Here is a 24,366-nt window from a genome sequence, read left to right on the forward strand (position 1 = left end):
AAACCAGCTTGAACATCAGGAAGTTCACGGTTCACGTATTGCTGAAGCCTGGCTTGGAGAATTTTGAGCATTACTTTACTAGCGTGTGAGATGAGTGCAATTGTGCAGTAGTTTGAGCATTCTTTGGCAAAAAACTATCATATGACCCAGCAATCCCACTCCTAGGCATATACCCTGAGGAAACCAAAATTGAAAGAGACGCATGTATCTCATTGTTCACTGCAGCACTATTTACAATAGCTAGAACATGGAAGCAACCTAGATGTCCATCTACAGATGAATGCATAAAGAAGTTGTGGTATATATACACACAATGGAATATTACTCGACCATAAAAAGGAACACCTGTGAGTCAGTTCTAATCAGGTGGATGAACCTAGAACCTATTATACAGAGTGAAGTAAGTCAGAAGGAGAAAGATAAATACCGTATTCTAACATATTTACTGAATCTAGAAAAATGGTACTGAAGAATTTACTTACAGGACAACAACAGAGAAACAGACATAGAAAATAGACTTGTGGACATGGAGAGAGGGAGGAGAGGGTGAGATGTATGGAAAGAATAACATGGAAACTTACATTCAGTTCAGTTCAGTTGCTCAGTCGTGTCCGGCTGTTTGCGACCCCATGAACCGCAGCACACCAGGCCTCCCTGTCCATCACCAACTGCTGGAGTCCACCCAAACCCATGTCGATTGTGTCAGTGATGCCATCTAACCATCTCATCCTCTGTCATCTCCTTCTCCTCCTTACCTTAATCTTTCCCAGCATCAGGGTCGTTTCAAATGTCAGCTCTCCACATCAGGTGGCCAAAGTATTGGAGTTACATAGATAGCCAATGGGAATTTGCCGTATAGCTCAGAAAACTCAAACAGGGGCTCTGTATCAACCTAGAGGTGTGGGATGGGGAGGGAGATGGGAGGGAGGTGCAAAAGGGACGGGAGATATGTATACCTATGGCTGATTCATGTTGAGGTTTGACAGAAAACAACAAAATTTTGTAAAGCAATTAACCTTCAATAAAAAATTAACTGAAAAAAAGAATGTTATTGACAGCAGTAAGTTTAGTTATCTGACACTGGTTGATTAGTGTTGTTAGCACAGGATTGAAGTCAAAGGGGAGGAAGAAATGAATAAAGTTTTGGAGAGAGAAATTAATTATAAACTCAATAAGAGATCTTGGTGTTAAGGGGACTCCTTTTCAGTTTCACGTGTACAACATAGTGAATATTTTTAGATTATATGTATCTGTTTGCTTTTAAATTGTGGGCCTTTAAAGGTACAGAGTAGGCTTCCCAGGGGGCACTAGCAATAAAGAACCCGCCTGCCAATGCAGGAGCCATAAGAGATGGAGGTTGGATCCGTGAATAAGGAAGATGCCTGGAGGAGGGCATGGCAATCCACTCAAGTATTCTTGTCCGGACAATCCCATGGACTGAGGAACCTGGGGAGCGACTAAGCACGCATGCAAAGGTACAGATTATCCTTACTCAACTTGTACCTGCAATGTTTACTTCACTGCTTGGTACAGAGCTGGCAATATCAAGTACTGACTAAATTTTAAGTGAACTGAGGGCAGCAGAAGTTTAGACAGTAAAGCCTGAGTCTCGTTATCTCTAAAACGATGGAGGAAGTAAAGATCTGGAGTTCTCCATATTTAGTCCCTTTTAATCCTTGTCAGAATGATATCTGATTCCTAGTGAACCAAATTCTGCCAAGCTTCACAGCCTTCTCGGGGAACCCTATTCTAGAGAAGGAACTAGAATGAACTCGTTCCTTCTCTAGAATCACCCTGTGGCGCCATCTCCCGGAGCTGTCAAGAAACGGGACTTAAACCTCCAGCCTCTTTCCACGTTCTTTTATTACTCTCCTCCCGAGTCTTTTTCGGAGGCTCCCTGGACGCATGCGCCTTCGATGGGCAGCAAGCCAGTGAGAGACTACAATTCCCAGAAGGCCATGCCAAAGTGTGTGTGTCGGGGGTGGAAATCCCATGGTCCGGGGAAGAGGGAGGGAAAGGCAGGAAAGCTCGCGAGAGAACGAGCTTATGGCGCCTGCGCGAAGTGGGTGGAGGCGGGTGGAGAAAGTGAGGAGGAAGAGGAGGAGGTGCTGTCCCACAATACCAGGCGGGAGGGCGGGCAGGCGGTTTGTATCCGGGCTGTGAGGTGCTGGGAGCCTCCGCGGACCTTGCTGTTGCCGCTGTCTCTTTAACGGGAGAGGAAGCGATGCGGAGGGGTGGAAAATGGCAGAGCTGCAGATGTTACTAGAGGAGGAAATCCCGTCCGGCAAGAGAGCGCTGATTGAGAGTTACCAGAACCTGACCCGGGTAGCGGACTACTGTGAAAACAACTACATACAGGTGAGCCGCGCGGGCGGGCGGACGGGCGGGCGCTGCCGGCCGGGCCGAGGACCCGCCACCGGCCGGCCGAGTGACCAGCCCACTGGGCGGGGTGGGGAACTGCCTCACCCCAGCGGCAACCCCAAAGCCTAAACCCAACCCCAAGCTCAGCCGGGGTAGATAGCGAGCGGCCGTGTTCGGGAAAGTCGGGCTGTGATACAGGAAGTGGCTGTGGTGGTTGAAACCCCAAGAAGCCGAGAGAGAAAATGGGCGAGGGATCCCGGAGCCGCGGCCGCCGCAGCCCGGCGCCCCGCTGCCCTCCTCCTCCTGCGCGGGCTCGGCCCCCAGGACCGCGCTGCTCTCCAGCCGCCTTCCACCCGCTGGGCTTTCGTCCCGGAGTCCCCAGCCGAGGGTCTCGGAGCGGCCGACTGAGCGGAGAGCCGAGGGCCGGGACGAGGAGAGGCAGGAGCCGGAGGGGAAACGGGAGTGCATCGGGGGAGGGTGGGGTGGGGGCGATTATGTCAGTTTCAGCCCAGAGGGTGTGTCTTTTATTTATTTTTTTTAAAAATTGGTCATGAGTCACATCACATAGACCTCCCCGAGGAGAGGAGGAAGCGGGTGGGGAGCGAGGGAGGGCGTAGAGAAGTTAACCTCCGAATTCCCTTTAATTGAAGGTTTGTAAATCTGCCTGCCTGGTGGTTTTCAAGTCGGTTTTTTTTCCCCTCTCATCAATTTCACTTCCGCCCCCACCACAATATATTCTAGAGATTGTTAGGGCGGTCGTTAGTGTAAAACACAAATTATCCTTAACTACTTGGAAAAATGGCTTGGATATTCTCTCTTCCCTAATAGTTCTTGAACTGGTGGCTTCTTAAGTAAAAATAGAACGGTATAATCGCCGGTTGCTTTTTTTTCCCCTGAGGTTTGTCTCTTTCCATCCTAAGTACATGTATAGAATGAATCTCCGAACTAGAACTGTAACGACAAATATGTTACTGTAAATTTATTAGAAAATTCTTGTCACTTTTCTATGACAGGAGTTGGTTGTTTGCTTTTAATGTTTGAAAGTGAATTATGTTGTGTGATAGTTTTAATTTGTAGATCTTTAACTCCGTAAACTGAACAGTTCGCAGTAGAAGCAAATAAAAGTAGCAGAGTCCTTTGTATCAATATAATGGCACGAAAAACTCGCTTGTTAGTGGAAAGGCATGACCAAAACGTGCTTTGAAAGGCTGGGGTTATTGCAGTTGAGAACAAAAGTATTTATAGAAATGCATCCCATGTAGACTATCATTTTTAAGAACCAATCGCCTCTGTGTTGGCAAATACTTTTCCTCTTTATTTTTAGAAGGAGATACTGTTTTCAGAATATTTTGAATATTTCTCAATTCCCATATTAGTAACATTGTATTTTCAGTAGCACTACTAGGAATTCATCTCATACATTTTTTCAGGCTTTTATTTTAAAACGTCCACTGATAAACTTGTTGAGTGCTTGCCACAACTACTGTATTACTTGTTTTTGCAAACTTTATAATTGGCTTTTAAGAAAATATTCTTAAATCTAATAGGAATGTGAATATAGTTTTCAAATAGAAAGGCTATCTTACGTTTAATCGATATTGAAAATAAACACGTTTTATTCAACTTCACATGAAGAAGTTGAAAATTTAGGTGAATCTGTTTGCTGCAGGTGTTAAAGATTTTGAAAGCCAAGGGAAGAGCACAGGAAGTTAAATTACCCAAGTTCTAGAGAAGTCATTTCTTTGTAGAAGTCAGCAGACAGGCGCTTCATAAAGGGCTGGTTTCTTTCTGTTTTGCATGTTGGGAAATCTAACAAATATATGGTGTGGTAACTGCTACGTGTTGGCCACTGCAAACGTGTTTTAACTTGTCTGTTGACTGTTTCTTTTTCAGGTAGTTGTGTGCTGTTTGTTTTTTTTTTTCTTCCTTGACCCCTTTTTTTTCCCTTCTTGCTACCATCATGTGATTTTGAAGCGCTGTAAAATTTCATTAGATCTGCAAATAAATCATTGTTTCTCTTCTAGTCTTTTAAGCATGTTAGTACCATGGTGCTAAGATGCACTGTCACTGGCCCCAAGTTGTGTTTTGGTGATCCTCTACACAAGTGAGATACTCATAAGTACTTGCGGGGAGAGGGAAAGAATGAAATTTACACGCAGCAGTGTTTATCTTTGTAGCTTTGGTCTCATGAAGATGGTCACTAGCTGCTTTCCCAGGAGGCTCAGACAGGCTCCAGAGATGACATGCACTTTGTGGAAGTTGATGTGGTGGTGGCTGATTTTGTGGTCTGCCATGGTGCTGCGGAGAGGGGACAAATAGTACTGGAAATACCCGTTTGGATGTCTATTGAGATCCCTCTGTATCCCTTCTGTGACTGGGTGATGGCCAACACCCTGTGTAAACACAGTTTCACTTGGAGAAAGTATATGGTCATTTGTGTTTTGAGAATTTTTTTTATACCCAAGGTCAGTTAAATTATTGCCTGAGTGATTTTTATCCTGAGAATTTAGTTTTGATTTTGTTTCTTTCCTACACTTTGGAAGTACAGTTCTGGTAAGGTGTTTAGCAGGCAAGTTCTTTTGACTGTAGTGCAGTTGAGTCCTTGAGCACTTTGTTAGCTCTTTTGATCCTGTTGACTTTATTAAATTTTATTATTAATAGCAAAACTCCTCAGAAGAGTCCACTATCTTTTAAAAAGGACAGGGCTTTTGAATTTCTTAGGGGACAATAGTATTCAAAATAGAAAGTGTATTTTGTTTAGACATAAAGAAAAATCTTTGCCTTTTTCTACCTTAGTTTGAATTTTCTGGTGGTTATGTCAAGGACAGTCACAGTTCGACTCGAATTCATTTGTTCTGGCCAGTTCTCTGCACTCCACTTCAGGGTCCATACTGCCTTTATCATAGGGACTCTGGGGGAGTAGGAAGGAGATACAAGTGAAAAGGAGCAGAAACTGCTCACGAAAGATTTCTCAGCATAGGTTGAGTAAGGACAGAAAAGTCTTCCTTACCTCTTAACTTTTTAATTTTTCCCTCCGGAATCCCCCCCATAGGGGCTTCTTTTTGGGTCAACAAGTATATCCTGAAGTCTGGGAGGATGAGGGGATACCATCAGTGAGCTGCTTAGTTTAGCTTGATTTCCTCTACCTGTGATGTTTGTATTCATTTGCTCATTAGACTCATAATCTTGGAAGGCAGGTAATTTTTTGAGTGGGAGCACTTTGGAGTAGGTAAAAATTGACTCTTTCGGTACTCTATAGTTTGTTCCAGTTTATAAAGTGATGTCACTTAGGTATTACAGTAATTCTATGATCTTTTTCTTTCTCCTTCCCTTTCTTTTTTAAACAAATGAGCAATCTGAGGTTCTGAGACATTGAATACCTAGCCTAAAATTCCATATCATGTATGAGATAGCGCCTAGAATCAAACCCAGATTTTCTGATTCTGCATCCTAAGTGGATAAAAAGAATGAATGAAGAGGGTAATAGAAAAGGGAAGAGTAAGACACCTGCTTCTGCTTATTGAGTGTCTACTCTGTCACAGTGTTTGCTGGTTGATTTGTATTATCTTTAATCCTTGCAAAAACTCCGTGATAGACAGTATTCTCTTACAGATGAAGAAATTAGGACTCGGAAAACATAAATCAATTTTTATTTTATCATACAGTTAGGGATTGGCAGTCAGGATTTCTCTGTAACTCTGAACAGGCTCTAAAAGCCATACTCTATCCACATCACACTGTCTACAGATGTGAATGAGTCCAGAACATGTCATGAAATAAACAGATTCTTGTGAGTTGTGTCTGGGATCCTCACAACTATTTTACTATTTGTTTCCTCTGAGTTCCAAGTTGTACTATAAGAACAGGTATGTTTGTAACTTGGGAACTTGCCTGAATCACAAAATATAGTAGCTCTGGCACTTGAAGTATTGAATTACAGGAGTTGTAGGCTAGTTTTTCACTGAGCTCACTGGTCCCTTTTCCTTACTTGTGTGTTTTTGCCTTTTCCTCTTCTGAATCAGCTTTGCAATTGTGATAAGGAAATTTTTAGGAAAATTAGTAGACGTTAACAAAACAAAAAACTTCTTGAAATATTTGGAGTAGTTCTGATTTCCACACAAATTGTGTTCAGGTAAAGACAGTCAGAATGATTGCAGAGATGAGGACAGGTTAGAAATGGTAGAAATCTTAATTGCACATGAAAGTTTGAGTAAAGCAGTTATTTGAAAAATTAGAGAAATTGGAGATGTAGTTTGGAAATCTATAATACGTGAGTTAAACAAGGTTTAGTAATGCACAACATGGTGATTCTAGTTAATATTGTGTAATTGCTAGGAGTGTAAATCTTAAAAGTTCTTGGTATAAGAAAGAAAAATTGTAAATTTGTGTGGTGATGGTTAACTGGACTTACTGTGGTGATCATTTTGCAGTATATACAAATAATAGTGAATTATTGTACACCTGAAACTAGTAGTGTTATATCTCAATAAAGAGAATGGAATTTTAGGTAATTTTATGGAAGTTCCTCAGTTAATCGTTAGATTGACCCATATCGTGTCAAAACATTAATTGAACATTATCGGCAACCCACTCCAGTATTCTTGCTTTGAGAATCCGGTGGACGGAGAAGTCCATGAAGTCGCAAGGAGTTGGACATGACCGAGCAACTAACACAGTGCTGCCATTAAACAGGCAGAATCTGACCTTGCATGTTAGGTCTTAATGAAAGTCCATTCATAAGAGTGGAGTTTTATACCAGTTCTTACTGATGCTCTCAAGAGTACTGAATATTCTTTAGGGCTGTGTATCATTTGAATGTTTGTATTAAAACAAACATCTTTTTTTCATTTTGTAACTACAGTACCACTAAGAACTTTACATGCGATACTGTGATCTAGTTCTAGTCTGTGATTAGATTCTCAGTTTTAGCTTGTTTTTGTCTTTTGGAGAGAAGTGGTTTTTTGTTTTTTTTTTTTAAGAAAATTGTTGAAATAATCCCTTCAAATAAAAACACTTTTCTAATTCCTGTTCTGTGTGTCTGCTTTCCCCAGTTGGATCTGATAGGTGGTGAATGCTAATACTCCTTAAAGTAGAAAAGAGATGTTTGGGGCATTTGAGTTCTGATCAGTGCTATTTATTTATTTATTGACATATAGGATCTTAGTTCCCTGAAGAGGGATCTGCAGTGGAAGCATAGTCTTAAGCACTGGTTGGCTGGGGAAGTCCCTCTAGGGCTGTTTAGGATAGATAACTCTGTTTATCTTAGGTTAAATTATATTCTAGGAATTAGACATTTGTGAGTTGGGAGACAAGAATGTATTAGCCAGAGAGGAAGCTGCTAATACTGGGACAAGAGGTTGAGTCAAATATTAGTAGAGACACAGACTGTAATTCCATGAAAATAGTGGTAGTACAAAGAATAAGGTGAAAGTCATAGTTAAAAGCTAATTTTGGAGCATTTAGAAAGTTTGAATTTGAGGGGAGCTGTGTATTTTTTCTAATGCCTTTTAGTGTTGATTATAACTTTTACTGAAGTTATGGCTTGGTTTTTGAAGAATAATAGTCAAGCCCTGGAACTAAAAACTTTTTAGACCTTACTACTTATTTATTTATTTATTTATTTTTCTTACTACTTATTTAATAAGACATCATGCTAAAAATAAGGGACTCTTTTTAAAGTACAAAATTAAGATAAGGCATTTGGCAAACGGTGGTTACTGCATGTTGTTTTTAAAGCAAATAGCTGACACATACTTTAATTCCATAGAAAGGAGACTTGAAAAGTTTTTTAAAGTACCCAAATAGGTACACTTAACTAATTTACCAGTTTTCTTCATTTACAAAATGAAATTTTCTGAGATATAGTTGGTAGTGAACTAGTATTTGTGGAAAAAACCAAAAACCAAAGCACACTAAGGAGTGTGTTTGGTGCGTAGGCTTAGTTGCTCCATGGCGTGTGGGATCTTCCTGAATCGGGGTTCAAACTCACATCTCCTGCGTTGGCAGGTGGAGTCATTATCACTGAGCTACTGGGGAAGCCCCGAAGTCTTATCTTACTAATTTCTAGCATAGTAATTAAAACTCATGGAGAATTTCAAATGTACTAAAAAATAATATTATAATGATACCCCACATGTTCATCATCTGGCTTTAATGATTGCCAGCTCATGGCCATCTATCATCCTCTCCTGTCTCTTTACTGTTGTGGTAAAGTCCATCCTTGACATATCATCTCATCCATAAATATTTTAGTTTGTATCTCTACAAGATAAAAGTCTTATTAAATCCACTGCACAACTGCTATATGTGGGGGAAAAGATAATGAATGTTACTATAATTTATTTATGACAGTAAGGAGTAGAGAGCTTTAAAATTTTTAATATATTTAAAATTTACAACCAGTAGTAACTCCTGCCATAGATTGATTAGAATATAGCTATATTATTTGCTTCATAATGCAGTTTTAGAAATTGAGCTATAAATCATATAGTATAAAACCAGCAATTTTAAAGTATACAGGTCAGTGGTATTTAGTACACTCAATGTTATGCAACCACTGCCTTGATGTATTCTAAAACATTTTCACTGCTCCTCAGAAAAGCCTGAGACTGTTAAGCAGTTTTGTCCCCATCTCAACCACCCTGCCCCCAGCACGTGGGATCCACCAGTTTGCCTTGTGTCTATTAATTTACTTATTCTATATAGTCCATATGAACGGAATTATACAATATGTGGCCTTTTGTGTCTCTTTGACTTGTATTAGGCGTAATATTTTCAAGCTTGGTTCATTCACTTGGTAGCATGTGTTCGTACTGTGTTCCTTTTCATGGCTGAGTAATGCTCTAGTGTATGTATATTATACCACATTCTGTTTATTCATCTCTTGGTTCCTCCATTATGCTTCCCTGGCACCTCCTTACCCAACTGCCGCCACTGATTGATCTGTACCACGTCCTGTTGATTCTTCCTCTTAAATATCTCTTTAAATTAGTCTTTCCTGTCTCTATTGTACTACCCTAGTGTAAAGCTTAGACAACTGCTCTAGCTTCTGTCTTTACATTACCACATATCCCCTCTGATCACATCCCCATTATTCACACTGTGGCTTGACTGGCACTTTCAAAATGGAAATCTGATCATGTCACTCCCCTGCTTAAAAGTTAGTCAGTGATTCTTCATAAATATGCAGTCTCTCAGTGAGGCCTATCAGACCATTTATGGTATAGCTCCTGTCTTTTTAGTCTTGCTACATTCATCCTATTGCTCTGTCTTACCAGTCATAACGCCCTTTCAGTTGTTTGAAATTTCATTCTTCTCTACCTTTGCAAATGGTGTTCTCTAACTAGAAAACTTGTTCCTCTCGGTCTAAATGTCACTTATGTGTCAGGTCTTGTAGTTTAGGTGAAAAATTACTGCATTCATTTATCATTCTTCATTTGATCAAAATCTTTTGAGTACCTTCCAGGTACCACAGATGAAATAGTAAGTGAGGCCAAGTTCCTACCCTTAGAAAGTTTTCATTATAGAGGGGAGGGGACAGAGCATTCCCCCCCTTCCCCCCACCCCCCAAGAAAACATAAAACAAAGACTTTCACATAGAGAGAAGTGCTGTTTGGAAAGTTAAATAGGGTGACAGGATGCAGAAACCTGGCATTGGGCAGGAGGAAGTGATACTCTCTGGAGGTGACCTTTGAAATGAGACCTGGAGGATAGGGCATCTTCCCCGTGAGGATCTAGGAAAAAGGCAAGTTCAGACGCTCTGAGATGGGAAAAATCTTTCTAAGGGTTATGTGTACAGGGTGGTGAGAAGGAGACTGGTGGGAGAGAGGTCAGAGAGATTGTCAGGGGTCAGATCACATGTGGGCCTTGAAAAGTGGTTGAATTTTATTCCAGGTGTGATGGGATTATCATTGCAGTACTTAATTTACTTTTTGAAAGAATCATTCAGGCTACTGAGTGGAAAACATACTGAAGGGAAAGCAAGAGCAAAATTTCCAGGAGGAAGGGTATTATTACACTACTCCGGGCAGAGAATGAGAATTGCTTGTACTTTGCTATGGGGAGAGGAATTCGGGGGAGAGGTTGGCCATTTTTAAGGCAGCGCTGAGCAGGGCTTCCTGATGGATTGACTGTGCAGTATGAGGGAAGGAGGGCTTGCAGGGTGGCTCCTAGCCGGAATTGCTTTCCTGCCTGTGTCAGTGGGTGGCTGCACATGGGCGGGGGCTGTCAGGGGTGCTCTTTGTGGATGTGTGTTCAGTCCGCATCGGATTTGACAGTGAAGTAGACAGGCTAGGTAGATAGTCCTTCTGGAGTTTGAGGAGGAGTCAGAGTTACATTTAGGATTTAGGAGTCATCTCAGAATAGATTACCACTGCCTCAGAGAACTATAATGTGAGCCACATACCTAATTTAAAATTTTTATGATAGCCATATTAAAGTATAAAGAAATAGGTTCAAATTAATTTTAATAACATTGTATTTATTCAGTGCATCCAAAATACAATTATTTCAATAAGTAATCAACACAGTTTGTTAATGAGATATTTGCATTCTTTTTAAAGTACCAAGTCTTTGGAATTTGATGTGTATTTTCTACTTGGAGCACGTCTTAGTTGCGAAGTAGATAGTGAAAAACTGGGACGATTAGTGAATGGGAAGTCCTGTGAAATCTAAGGATTGTTGAAATTGAGGTGCTAGAGCAAGTGAACTGCAGAGATAGAAGAAGAAATTGGATGTTCAGACTACAGGATTTTTAAAAAAATCTAGATTTTTGAAAATGGTGTAAATACTGGTGATGACCATGAGGTGTTTTGACAGTGATGAAGAAAAAAATGTTTTAGTTCAGGAAGTCTGGAGACTGAGAGGCCAGGGTTTGGGGTGGATTATCTGAGTGAATGTTGACATCACTAAGAATAATGATAGGAATGGTGATGAATTAGTGAGTCCTTAGCAAAAGAGGGAGTGATGAGGATGTTGGTAGATGACAGTAATGAGGTTACTTTCGTAGAGACCTCTTCCCTATGAGCTCCGTTTATGCTCCGTTCAGTGCTCCCATAGAATCCAATGTGTTTCCTCTGTGTACTCATTACATCTGTTTGACACAATGCTGATCTCCAAGAAAGCAGGTTTACCAGGTTTGTCTTGTTCATTCCCATATCTCCAGTGCCTGCCCATTGCCTGGTATATAAGCTCTGGAAAGTTCACATGGACTGTTCAAGGAGTTTGGAAGGTTAGTTTTCATCCTCACTCTATCACGAATTAGTTGTATTTTAACCAGTCTTTAACTCTTTTGTTGTTGGTATTTAGTCACTAAGTTGTGTCTGACTCTTTGCAACCCCATGGACTGACTCTTTGCAACCCACTAGGCTCCTCTGTCCATGGGATTTCCCAGGCAAGAATACTGGAGTGGATTGCCATTTCCTTCTCCTGCTAACTCTTATCTTCTGTAAAAGGACACGTTTAAACTAGATTATGTCCAATTGCAGTTCTGATGGTTCTTATTAGTTTGCTTCTGACTTTTTAGTCTTGTAATTCCAGTGCTTTTCATTCATTTGTTTCTGAGTTATTTCTTCAGTTTCCTCTTAAAAACCCTCCAATTTACTTCCACTTATTCCTTCTGTTTTGTATGTTGAAATGTTTACTTTGTCATAACTAAGATAGCAAGACATTGAAGTTCAGTCTTACTGAAGAGAGAAAATATAAATGAGATTGTGTTAAATTAGAACATCTTTGTCTTTATCTCTTCACAGTATAGATCAACCATACCGAAATGTAAAGGTCTCAGGACTCCTTTATATTCCTAAAAAAAGCCAAGGACTCTAGAGAACGTTTTTTAGATGGGTTATATTTATCAGTATGTACTGTATCAAAAATTAAAATGGATAAATTTCAAACACTTATTAATTTGTTAAAAATAACATAATGGGTTTTAACATAAGTAATATAAATAGTAATTTTTTGAAAAATATCCATAGGTTTCCAAAACAAAAGTTTGAGAAGAGTGGCATAGTTTTATGACTTCAAATCTCTTTAGTGTGTGGCTGGAAGACAACTAAATTCTCGTATCTGCTTCTACATTCAGCCTATTGTGATACTTTATTTTGGTTGAAGTATATGGGAAAAATCTGGCTTCATACAGTTACGTAGTTTGAAAGAGAGAAGTATTTTAGTAGTCCATGTATAACTATGGATAATTTTGTTTGATATTGTATCGAAACTCAGATAGTAGTTCTTAACGGTTTGTTGCAGTGTGGACTCTGAAACAGTGTCAACATTTTATACTCCAGTACATTAAAAATTATTGCATGGGTCATTTGGATGGAAAATATTTGTTCACTTAGTTATGTGGATCCTTCTGAATGTTGACCCATTCCATTACAGGATAATTTTTTAAAAAATCACATTCATTAATATCACTGCAGATCTTCATGAGTCTTAAGTATTGAAAAACTTCCAAGCTCACATTGGTGGATTAAAGGTTTCCAAAATTCTAATGTTTACTTGAAAGCTCGAATTTTACTGTTGGCAACAAACATTGCTGAACAAAACAAACAAAAATTTTCCTTGAAATGATAGGCTTACTTCATTCACTTTAAGGAGGATGTCTTCCAAATGTCCAGTCTGATTAACCGTAGTTTGTCAGTCGTTTTTTGAGGTAACACGTAGTTTTTGAAGTTGTTTTTTGAAGTTCCATGGAAAAATGACTTATTTAGCTTGCACAAGTGCTTTTCCTGTTATACTTAGAATACAGCAGAATTATTTTAAAGTATTTTTCCTTTTGTCACGCAGAATATTGAAAGACATCTTGTCAGAAGAAAAGGCAAATAGCGTTAGTATTACTATGAAAACAATAGTTTTGACCTTGTGAATCTCCTGGAAGGGTGTGAGGGATCCTCAGTAGCCTGCAGATCACACTTGGAGAAACTGATATGAATAGTTGGTTTAGTAGGCTTAACATCTTCCATTTAAGGTAATGCTGGGAGTCTGAATTTTAAATATCACTGTATAGCCCTGTCTGTAGTGGACATCTCTTGACTTAAAGCTTGTGCAATACCTCATAAAAACTTTAAAGTTCCTTCTGCAGGAATTCTGTTAATACAGCCATATTCTATGTTAATCATTTTTGGTAGTTTCTTATATTCTGGGTGTTAGTTTTCCTCTGTATATTTTACCTTTCAGCACTAATTTCCAAATAGTTTTAGTTTCATATATCTGTTTTCTCCAAATCTTACCCAAGCTAAAAGTTTGGTAATTTGTTCGAATAAATTTATTTGATTAATAGGAGGTTGTTTATATTATATGATTTTTATGAAGTAATATGAAACACTGGTCTTGAATTGTTTATAGTAATCATTTAATTTTTTTCTAATTTGAGTATGTTCCTTCCAAATTAGGTTTGAAGTAAGCTGTTGTTGATATCACCTATGGTGCATATGTCCCTTTTCTGTACTGATTTATTTACGTCTTAAAAAAAGAAACCCAACTGAAGTGGGAGAAAAAGTAAAACAACGACGACTGGCTTTTTGTTTTGTTTCAGCTCTTTCTCTGGCATTTTTCCTCTTAGGTTTTTTTTATACTTTTAATAAAAAACACTTTGGATTAATCCATTTTTCTTTCATAAAGGTTGAGAAATCTTTTTGTTTTCAGCTCCATGTTTCATTACAATTAATAATTAATCATATTCAGAACTTGCTTGGGGAGACAGACTGGTGATACTCCCATTCTTTCAGAATAATCAGAGACTGCTATAAAAATCCTAAAGCAAACAGGCAGATTTTTACAAGTTTCTAAGTTTGGAACCATAGGAATGCCCAGTAGAATGAAACATGCATAATTATATGTAATGTACTTCATTGTATTACAGAATATATTAGTTTGTCCCCTATTCACTTATTCAGCAGTTTTTGACTGCCTGTTATGCCCTGAGTGTATTTTGTGAATCAGATATAATCTCTGCCTCCCTCACTAATCAAATCACATACTGTAATAATTTTTATCTGGGGTAACACATGTTGACTTGAGAGTGTCCTGTCAGGTGGCTCCACCTAGCCTGGCAAACCAAGGAAGTCACGCTGGGATGGAGATCTGAAGGGTGACCATATTGATAGTTAACCAAGAAGCTGTGAGGGAAGGACCAGCGCTGTCCCTGCCAGAGGGAACCAGGAGCATTATATGTGCAGGCCCAAAGGTGAGGGAAAGCAGGATGGTTTTGAATGAGTTATTACTATAAACCCTTGTGCTCTAGAGTATAGTGAGCAGAGAGAGGACAGTGATCTGAGAGGAGTTAGGTGAGGACCAGATCATTAAGGTTTTATAGGCTGTCTTAAGGGTGTTGGTCTTTTTTTTCTGAAGCTGATAAGACATTGAGAATTTTAAGCAATGGGATGACATTATCATTTTTACTTTTTAAAGATGACTCTTGTTTAGAGTGGAGAACAGATTGGAAGGAGGCTGGAATACGTATGGATTGGAAGGAGCTCGAGAGGAGATGGGGGGAGGCTGGTCTTGCGTGATGGTAGTGAGTGGTGGTGAATTATCTGAACTTTCTAGTGCCTGGAATCGTTATGATAGGCTGTGACTACTTATTTTTCTTTGCTAGAAGGAAGAGTGTTTGAGGCTGTAGAGCTGTATTAAAAATAACTCAACAAATAGTTGTTTCATGCTCAACAAATAGTTATTAATTGCATACTCTGTAAAAGACTCTTCACTAGGTGTTGTGATGTCAGTATTATATGTAGTATAGTTATGTGAAAAATCATTGAACCATAGCTTATAAAGCCTTAAATTTAGGGAAGAGGAAACATTCTGTATGGAAGAAAATTGTTGCTTTTGAAAGGTTTTTGATTTTAGTTTTGGCATTCAGTAGAATTTTGCTTATGCAAAGAACAAATGTCAGGCAGCATTTTTTTTTTTTAAGAAGCATCTAGGTAAGAAAAGATTCCTGTAAAAGATTCTGATAATTCAGTTGTAGTCAAAGCAGAACCGAAAGTTCCCCTTCCTTCCTTCTTCCCATATGCCTGCTCACCCCCTCCTCCCAACCGCTGTCAGTTTGTTTTGTATCCTTCCACTTTTTGCTCAGAGGATGAGGATGCAGAGTGACCAGGTAGAGGACGGTTGGTTGCATCTGTCCACACATAGACGGTATTTCTTGAATTGAGATAGCTGTAGTTAAGAGAGAAAAGGACGGAATAGGTGCCAGAAGAATCAGGAAGCCTGGTAAAGGGGATACGATTGATAGGAAAGGGAGAACTCAGAGATGACTTATTTTACCTGGAACCGTTCTTCTCCAGCATAAAGCTAGTACACCCACAGAAAGTAATTTGCAGTCACAGAAGTGAATCTATAGACCTTCTCTTTTTCAGCTGTTAGTACACAGTTGGTTCCACCACACTCCAGCTTTTACTCCTCCACAGTTGAATTGATTGGCAGAGCAGTGGGTTGGAGAATAGGAATATGGCTTGATAGCTGGCAGCGTGGGCAGCAGGGGAGCAGGAGAGAGGAATGGGAGGGACCCTGAGTTCTCCCTGGCTGTGTACTGTTGGGTCAGGGGGCGAGGGGCAAGTTTCTCCTTCTGATGTTAACTGATGTTCTGTCATAATCTCCTGTGTTATAGATTGCTGCATTTTTAGACACTTAGAATCTTGTGTGTGTGTGTATATCTTCAAAATATGTGTGACTTACATGTGGATTGAGAACTGTCCCTTTTAGAAAGGATCTTGGAGAGAGAGTTTTAAGGAACAGAGCAGTGTTTGGGGGTTTCAGGGAAGTTTGAATGCCTCATAGTGTGAGTTTGTCTGATGAGTAACACGGAATGGGAGGTTGACAAGCGAGGGATCTAGGTAGTAAGTACAGAATGCGCACCAGGGCACATTTGAAAGAGCTGAAAGTTGTTTGATTTTGATAGTGTCAGTTGCCAGGGAGGGTAGTGGGGGAGATGAGGGCTTGGTCAAAAATATCCCTCAACTACTGTCCTTAAACTGTAGAAAACCAGTGTAGTGTTTCCCACCTTGGAAAACAGAGAAACCACATTTTAAATGTAAGGTAACATTGTTAAGGTGAAATTGTGCTTTTGCTTTGTCCTGATATATACTCTGTTCTTTTGTGTGGACACATTTGGTATAATCAACAGATGTCATTCAAAAATGGGTAAATGCAGCAGAAATGAATTATAGGTCTGAATAAATCACTTTTGTATCAACCATATGTCATAACTTGGGGACTCCTTGCATTAGTGGGCTTATTATTTGTATTTAATAATGTGGAATATAGAGCCACCTTATCTCCAGTTTAGTGGTGCATTTCCTTCACACTCATGCTTACTCTCCCTACTCCTGCCTCACTCTCCACCCTACCACACTCCAACTCCCCTCCAAAAAGAGAAGAAAGGCAGGCAGGGAGCATGGTACTGTCTGTATGAAATCCTGCCACTCTGAGGATTTTTATTTGTTTTTTGGGCTAAGAGGTAGGGTGTGTAAGGTGAGAGGAATAAATGATATGTTTACATCACAGAGAAAAATTATAATAAAGCTTTCCTTTTACAGTCAGGCTGAAGTCTTAGAAAAAAAATTTAGTTTCACCAAAATGTTTTGACCTCACGAATACTGTAAATCATGTAGTGATCTTGTTTCTCTGCAGACTTGTGGAGATCAGAGCCAGACTTATGGAGATCAGAGCCAGACTTATGGCTCCAGTTTATCATGTAGTTCTCTGTGGTCTCTGTGATCTGTGTATTAGGGTCCTGCCTTTATCTTCTGTATTATTGGGTATCCTGATTTTTATCTTGTATATTTTCCTGTTTTAATAGCTAATGGTCCTACCCCTAGGCCAATTAAATTGTAGTATTTTTAGAGGGGAGGTAGGGATTAGGTTGGGTCTAGGGCTCTGGAATTTTTTTTAAAAGCTCCCTAGGGATGTCAGTATCCACTTCGGGTTGGAAATCACTGTTCCAGAGCAAGAGTGGTCAGTGTTTTCCCAAAGGGCCAGGTAATATCAGTAATTTAGGCATTGCAGGCCAAGGGATCTGTCACAACTACTCAGCTCTGTCACTGTAGTAAGAAAACCATAGATGCATGTAAATTAATAGGTGTGAAGGTGTTCTCATAAAACTTTGTTTGCCGAAGGTAAGTATTTGGCCTGAGGGTCATAGTTTGTTGAGCTCTGTTCCACAGCCTGAACTAGTTACACTGTTGATGCATCAGAACTGTGCTTGAGCTAACATACTGAGGTGAACGGATTTATTTTTTTCTCTTTCACTTTTTTCCCCCAATAAACTTTTTAAGAGCAAGTTTAGCTTCACAGCAAAATTGAATGGAGGGCACAGAGATTTCCATATACTGTCTGCCCCTACATATGTACAGCCTCCCATGTTATCAACATCAATATCAAATTATCAGGATGGTATATTTATTACAGTTGATGAACCTACCTGGACACATCGTTACCACCCAGAGTCTAGAGTTTGTTTACATAGTTTAGGGTTCACTCTTGGTGTTGTACATTCTTTTTTTTTTTTGCATTCTTTGGGTTTTGACAAACGTAGAATGACATGTGTGCACCGTTATACTATAGTACGGGGTAGTTTCACTGCCTTGAAAATTTTTTGTTCTTCACTTACTCATCTCCCCCTCTTTCCTGACTCTTGGCAATGAATGATGTTTTTACCATCTCTTAAGGCTTACTTTGTAACGACTGTTATATAGGTGGAATCCTACAATTTGTAGCCTTTTCAGGTTGGCTTCTTTCACTTAGTAATACTCATTTACGGTCTCTCTGTGTCCTTTCATGGTTTGACAGCTCATTTTTTTTTTGTCTTTGAATAGTATTCCATTGTGTGGCTATACCACAGTTTATCTGTTCACCCAATGAAGGACACCTGGGTTGCTTCTAGGTTTTGGCAGTTATAAATAAAAGCTGCTATAAACATTCGTGTACTGGTTTTTGTACATACCTGTGTTTTCACCTCTAGTGACTGTGCAGTTTTGCATTCACGTCATCAGTTAGTGAAAGTTTAGTTGCCCTGTATCCTCACTAGCATTTGGTGCTGCCAATATTCTGGATTTTGGCCATTCTGATAGATGTGTAGTGATAACTCATTTTGATATGGATTCCCCTAAAGATGTGGAGCATCTTTCCCTATGTGTATTTGCTATCTGTGTCTCTTCTTTGATGACGTGTCTGTAAGGTCTTTGGTCCATTAACTTGGGTGTCCAAATCTCTCTCCAGATTTGGGGAGTCCGTTGCTATTATTTCTTTAAAAATACTTTATGCCCTCTTCTCCATCTCTTCTTCCTGTGGGACTCTAATAATTCACAGGTTGTTTCTTTTAATCATATCCCCCAAATCATGTAGCCATTTTTCACTCTTTTTCATTCTTTTTTTTCCTCCAGTGTTTGAAGTTTCTGTCTCCTGTTTCACAGATTCTTTCTCCTACTTGATCCATGCTGCTGGTGATGGCCTGTTGCATTTTTTATTTCATTGATTGCATCTTTTAGCTACAGAACTTGTTTCTTTATTAGGATTTTTATCTCTTTGTTAAATTTTGTTCATGTGTTTACTGATTTCATTAAATGATCTTTCTGATTTCTTGTAGCTCATTGTGTTTCCTTGAAACACTGTTTTGAATTCTTTATTGGGTAAATCACAGAACTCTTTGTCCTTGGGATTGGTTACTGGAATATTGTGAGCCTTAGATGGTGTCCTTTTTTCGTGAATTTTCATATTCTTTGAATTCTTGTGTTGCTGTCTTCATACTTGAAGTAGAGCTGTCAGGCTCTTTCAGTCTTTACTAATTGACTGCAGGAGAGAAATACCTTGTCACGTCTGCTAGGAATTCCAAGGCTTTGATAGATCTTCTAAGGCTATGCCTGCTCTAAATATCTTGCTCCTCCTTGTGACAGCTTTTAAGCTTGCTTACATTCTTTTGATCCTGCAAAGTAACAGGCATCTTTTTTTGCTTTTCTGAGGGTGGTGCTTATGGCTCAAGTTTATGGTCTTTCCCAGGCCGCAGGTTCAGTCTGCCTCTCTGTGCGTGCTCACTGATCTTTTGCGAAAGCTCACTCTGCCACTTATCAGGAGCGCTCTCTTGAGCCAGTTATGAGGTGGGGAAATGGAAGGTTGGGCACGCGGGGCACTGTGGGCAAAGCATTCTCAGAAGCTTGTGGTCGGGTTTCTTAGTGGAGTCTCTGACATGCTCAGTAGGATCCACATCCCTTTTGTTGTGTACCAGCCACTCACCACCTCCTAGAGGTGCTGTTCACACTTCAGAATTCTGGATGGGGCGAGAAAGAAATGGGCTTTGGCAGTGTGTCCCACAGCTGGGAAGCCACGGGCTCCCTCACCTGCTCTCATTTGACCCGGCGGAGAAGTCATTGGTTGAGAAGGGCTCTCTTGGCACTGAGCTGTGCTGCCTTGGAGGGATGTGTGAAGTGGGTGAAATCAGACTGTTCTTCTTACCCTTTCCAGTGCATCTTATCTCACATTTCTTTTGCTCTAGTGGTGGGCTGGAACTTCTCCACGGGACTCCTGGACTTTCACAGAGGTTCTCTCATCTCTGAGTGATTGTCTAAATTAGTGTTCTCTAGGGGCTCCTGAACTGCAGCTGCAAGGAACTGGAGCTGGTTCATAGGTCAGTGCATGGTTGACGCCTGAGACTGATGTCTGTGTTTGTATTACCTGATTACAAGTAGGTAAGAGTCCTCCTGTGCCCCTGACATCTGGTGCTGGTGTCAGAACCAAAGCTAACTGGGGCTGTAGCTGTGGCCTCTGGTATAGAGCCGGTTTTAAATCCAGCTGAGACCATGGGTACAAGTCTGTTTTAAAACAGCTCTCGTTGATCTTGTACTACACCTGGGTTTTACAGTTTGTTCTCTGGATCCCACAGCTCCCTTTTGTCCAAGGATGGATGCAAAGTTGTCGAAGGTAGATGATGTGATGAAGGACATCATAGTCAGCTGTCTGACATCATCTTTGCATATATACTTCATAATCATTTTCTTGATATTCACAAAGTAACTTCCTCGGATTTTGATCTGTTGAATCTGTAGATCAAGGTGGGGAGAAGTGATGTCTTGATAGTATCAGGTCTTAAGCAAGACCATGGATTCTGTTTAGTTTTTTTATTTCTTTCATCAGAGTTTTGTCATTTTCCTCATATAGATCGTGTACATATCTTGTTAGATGGCTTTCTTTTTAATATTATTGTATATCCTTAATTGGTATTTAGATTTCTAAATGGTTAACTTATTTGGTTTGTATTCAGTATGTGGTATTTCGGTAATAAGGTGTCCTTCTTTTATCTCTTTCTGTTTTATAACTGATGGATGGGAACAGAATATCCCTCTGTCCATGTCTCAGGCTTTTTTTTGGAATACTTGTAAAAGTGACTATTTTTGGGGAATAGCTATAAGTAAGAAAATTTAGCTGCTTTCAGTAAGACTTGTTAACTGATTCTTAATACCACTGTAATTCTTACACTTTTATATAATAGATGAACAAATTAGGGGAAAATATAGTTTGTCAGACTGTGTCATGCTCGTTGTGATTTTTTGGTTTGGAAAATGTGGTCAGTGAATCAGGTCTAGGATGATTCTAGTGAATCAGTCTAGGATGGAGACGGCCAATACTGATTCTGTGAGGCTGTTTTGTGAGCTGGTGTGGGGAAATAGGCAGTCAGTGGTAGCGCAAGTTACTTTTGTCGGTATTTATAGAACCTTGATTTTTGTTTGTTTTAAAGCAGGAGTACTTTGTTTTCTCCACTCAGTTAATTAAGGGTGGTGCTGACTGTGACGGTATTAACTACCACTTTACCTTGTAGTTTGTGAAACGATGCATTGTATTCCTTAAGTAATTACTTCACAAAGTCACATTTATTTGAGTATGAATTAAAGATATGAATGTGTTCCTGTATGAAGAATAACTTGGAAAAGTGTTAAATGTTTGTTTGTTTTTTTCTCCATTTATAGATCCCTTATGTGGAGCTTTAGTTGTTTCATTGGTAAAAAATGAACTATCTGGAGGAACTATTTCTCCTCAACTATCTGGAGAAAACTTTCTCACTCTATTCCTTTTTCCCTTCCGGTTAATTAAAATTCACGTGGTGTTCAAATCTTGGAGGAAACACTTCAGTGGATTCACTGACGTTTTTAAACTGTACTTTGTTCACTCCTAGAATCATAGGCTGGGAGGCAGTGGTCTCCCCCTATGCCATTTCTTTTTTTCTTTTTATATTTATTTATTTTTTATTGAAGGATAATTGCTTTACATGTGCCATTTCTTTTAAAAAAGTAGGTACATAATCATTTTATAACTTGATTTTATTACTGAGTATTTTATATACCTTTTCTTGTGATGTATACTCCACAAGGTGTATACTTAAGCTCCGGTTTCTTTGCTTCTTCACTCTGAGGCCACACTTACAGCCTCATGAGGAGTCCCAGTTAACTGAGGAAAAAACAACTTAGGTCTAGTTTACAAATGGTTCTACATGATATGCTGGTGCCAGCATGGACATCTGTAGCCCTATAACCACAGTCAGCCGTGACCCGGAGCACAGTGATGAAGGGAAATTCCCTCCGTGGGCAGATCTTTTTGTTTTAATTGATGTATAGTTGATTCACACTGTTGTGTTAGTTTCAGGTATATGGCAAAATGATTATATATGCATATGTATATTTTTTTCTTTCAGATTAGTTTCCATTATAGGTTATTAATTATTACAAGATACTGAATATAGTTCCCTGTGCTATATGGTAAATCCTTGTTGCAGCTCACTGGTACATCTTTGAGCAGCGCACCTTGTTGTTCTGTCTGGAAAGAGAGATGGTTAGAGACGGGGACCCACTCAGTTCATGGCAGTAGCTAATCGTTTGGCTAATTGATTACGGGCTTGGAAGGAACATAATTGGAAGTATGGGGAGTAGATATACAGACATACTTCCAAATGGACACAAAGTAATATTTGGGTTCATTGTGAATGCCCATCAAAGAGCAGCCTCAGCAGAGAAGGATCTTAATGATCAGGTGGACAGGATATCATGTCTGGATTTCAGCCTTTCCCCATCTACCTCAGTCCTTGCCCAAAGGGCTGATGAAAAAGACATCACAGTGGCAGGCATGGAGATGGTGTGTGTGCTCAGACACATCACGACTGGCCTGGAGCCCACTACTGCTGAATGACCACATTGTTAATGGTAGAGTGCCCCCACTGTGACCCCCTAAGATGACACCATTCCTCTGGAGGGACCAGCCAGATACCTGGTGGCAGGTGGTTTGCGTTGGACTACTTCCATAACCAAGAGGACAACGCTTTGTTCTCCTTGAAAAAGCTGCTTGCTCTGGGCATGTATTTGCTCTCCCTTCCTGCACTGTTTCTGCCAAAACTCCTTATTGACTTTCAGAATGCCTTAATTATGTCTTGGTATTTTGTATCACATTGCTTCTGACCAGGCAGTTGATTTTACGCAAGTGAAATGTGGCATTGGGCTCATGTTCATGGAACCCCTGGTCTTACCATATTCCCCATTACCTTAAAGCAGCTGAATGGATAGAACAGTGGGATGTCCTTCTGAAGACTCTGTACCTGCTGGTGGCAGTTCTTTGCAGTGCTGATGTAATGTTCTCTGAGATTGGGTCTGGTCTCTGAATCAGTCACAGGTGTGTGGTGGGCTTTCTCCTGTAGCCAGCATTCATAGGTCTAGGGCTCAAGAGGTGGAAATAAAGTGACCTTTTCTCACTTACCTCTAATGATCTGCTGGCAAAAATTTTTCTTCTTTATCTTCAACTCTTGGGCGTGCCAGTGTAGAGTTCTGAGTTCAAAGAGGAATGCTTTTACTGGAAAGTGCAGCATTGGTTCTATTAAACTGGAAATTGAACACCTGGCCACTTTGCCTTCCTTGTGCCAGTAAACTAATGGGCAAAGCAGGAGATTACTGTATTGGTTATGGTTGATTGATCCCAACTGGTGATTGATCCCGACCATCAGTGGAAATTGGGTTGCTACGACTTCCCTGGTGGCTTAGATGATAAAGCATCTGTCTACAATGCGGGAGACCTGGGTTCGATCCCTGGGTTGGGAAGATCCCCTGGAGAAGGAAATGGCAATCCACTCCAGTACTATTCCCTGGAAAATCTCATGGACAGAGGAGCCTGGTAGGCTACAGTCCATGGGGTCGCAAAAAGTTGGACATGACTGAGTGACTTCACTTGACTACACAGTGGGGGTGAAGAGGAGTATGTCTGGAATGCACAAGGACCCTGGAGTGCCTCTTAACCACTCTTGAGTCCTATACTATAAAAGTTAATGGAAAGCTAATGCAACACAATACAAATAGGGCTGCTGATGGTAAAGAAGGTTTGAGTCACTGGGCTTCCTTCCCCAGTGGCTCAGCAGGTAAAGAATCTGCCTACAATGCAGGAGACACAGGATGTCCCTGGGTCTCAAACATTCCCTGGAGAAGGGAATGGCAACCCACTCCCAATATTCTTGCCTGAAAAATTACATGAACAGAGGAGCCTGGCAGGCTGCAGTCCATGGGGTTGCAAAGACACAGACACATCAGGCAAGGAACAGTGACCGGATGAGATGATTGCAGAGGGCAAAGAAAATTGTGATGGATAGTGGGAGAAGAAAATTATGATTAACACTAGCTGCTCTTGGTCACCTCATGACCAGTTATAGAATGAAAACTAGTAGTTAGGAATTGTTCTATATCTTTCTTAATATTTGTGTATATAGTAACCAATTCTTCCCCCCATTCTTCTGCATTACTGGTTAACCTTGTATTTCAGTATTTAAGTCACAAGATATCAAAGGGGAAGTACAATTCAATTAGGAAAGGAAAGAACTTTACTCGAAGAGAAAATAGACTTTATATTCTGTTTTGAGGAGATAGCATCTTTTCAGTTGTATAAGGGATGGTTGCATCATGTTACACTGGAGTATGATTTTGCTGTTGTTTTAGTTCAGGAGTTGAATATGATGACAGAGGTGAGTGTGTACCATATTGACCG

The 24,366-nt window shown here is 40.0% G+C and overlaps 1 protein-coding gene across 11 annotated transcripts in view; it reads left to right on the plus strand.

The window, feature by feature from the left end:
- The first annotated feature begins 2,139 nt into the window (after nucleotides 1-2,139).
- ABI1 (abl interactor 1) overlaps nucleotides 2,140-24,366 on the plus strand; it is an 83,632-nt gene continuing 61,405 nt past the window's right edge. For all 11 annotated transcript variants that reach the window (XM_052650711.1, XM_052650715.1, XM_052650713.1 and 8 more), the window contains exon 1: nucleotides 2,140-2,358. In XM_052650711.1, the coding sequence (XP_052506671.1) occupies nucleotides 2,242-2,358 (117 nt within the window). In that variant the 5' untranslated portion in view covers nucleotides 2,140-2,241. The remainder of the gene's footprint in view (nucleotides 2,359-24,366) is intronic.

The sequence above is a fragment of the Budorcas taxicolor genome, chromosome 13, assembly GCF_023091745.1.
Source record: "Budorcas taxicolor isolate Tak-1 chromosome 13, Takin1.1, whole genome shotgun sequence".
Classification (NCBI taxonomy): domain Eukaryota; kingdom Metazoa; phylum Chordata; class Mammalia; order Artiodactyla; family Bovidae; genus Budorcas; species Budorcas taxicolor.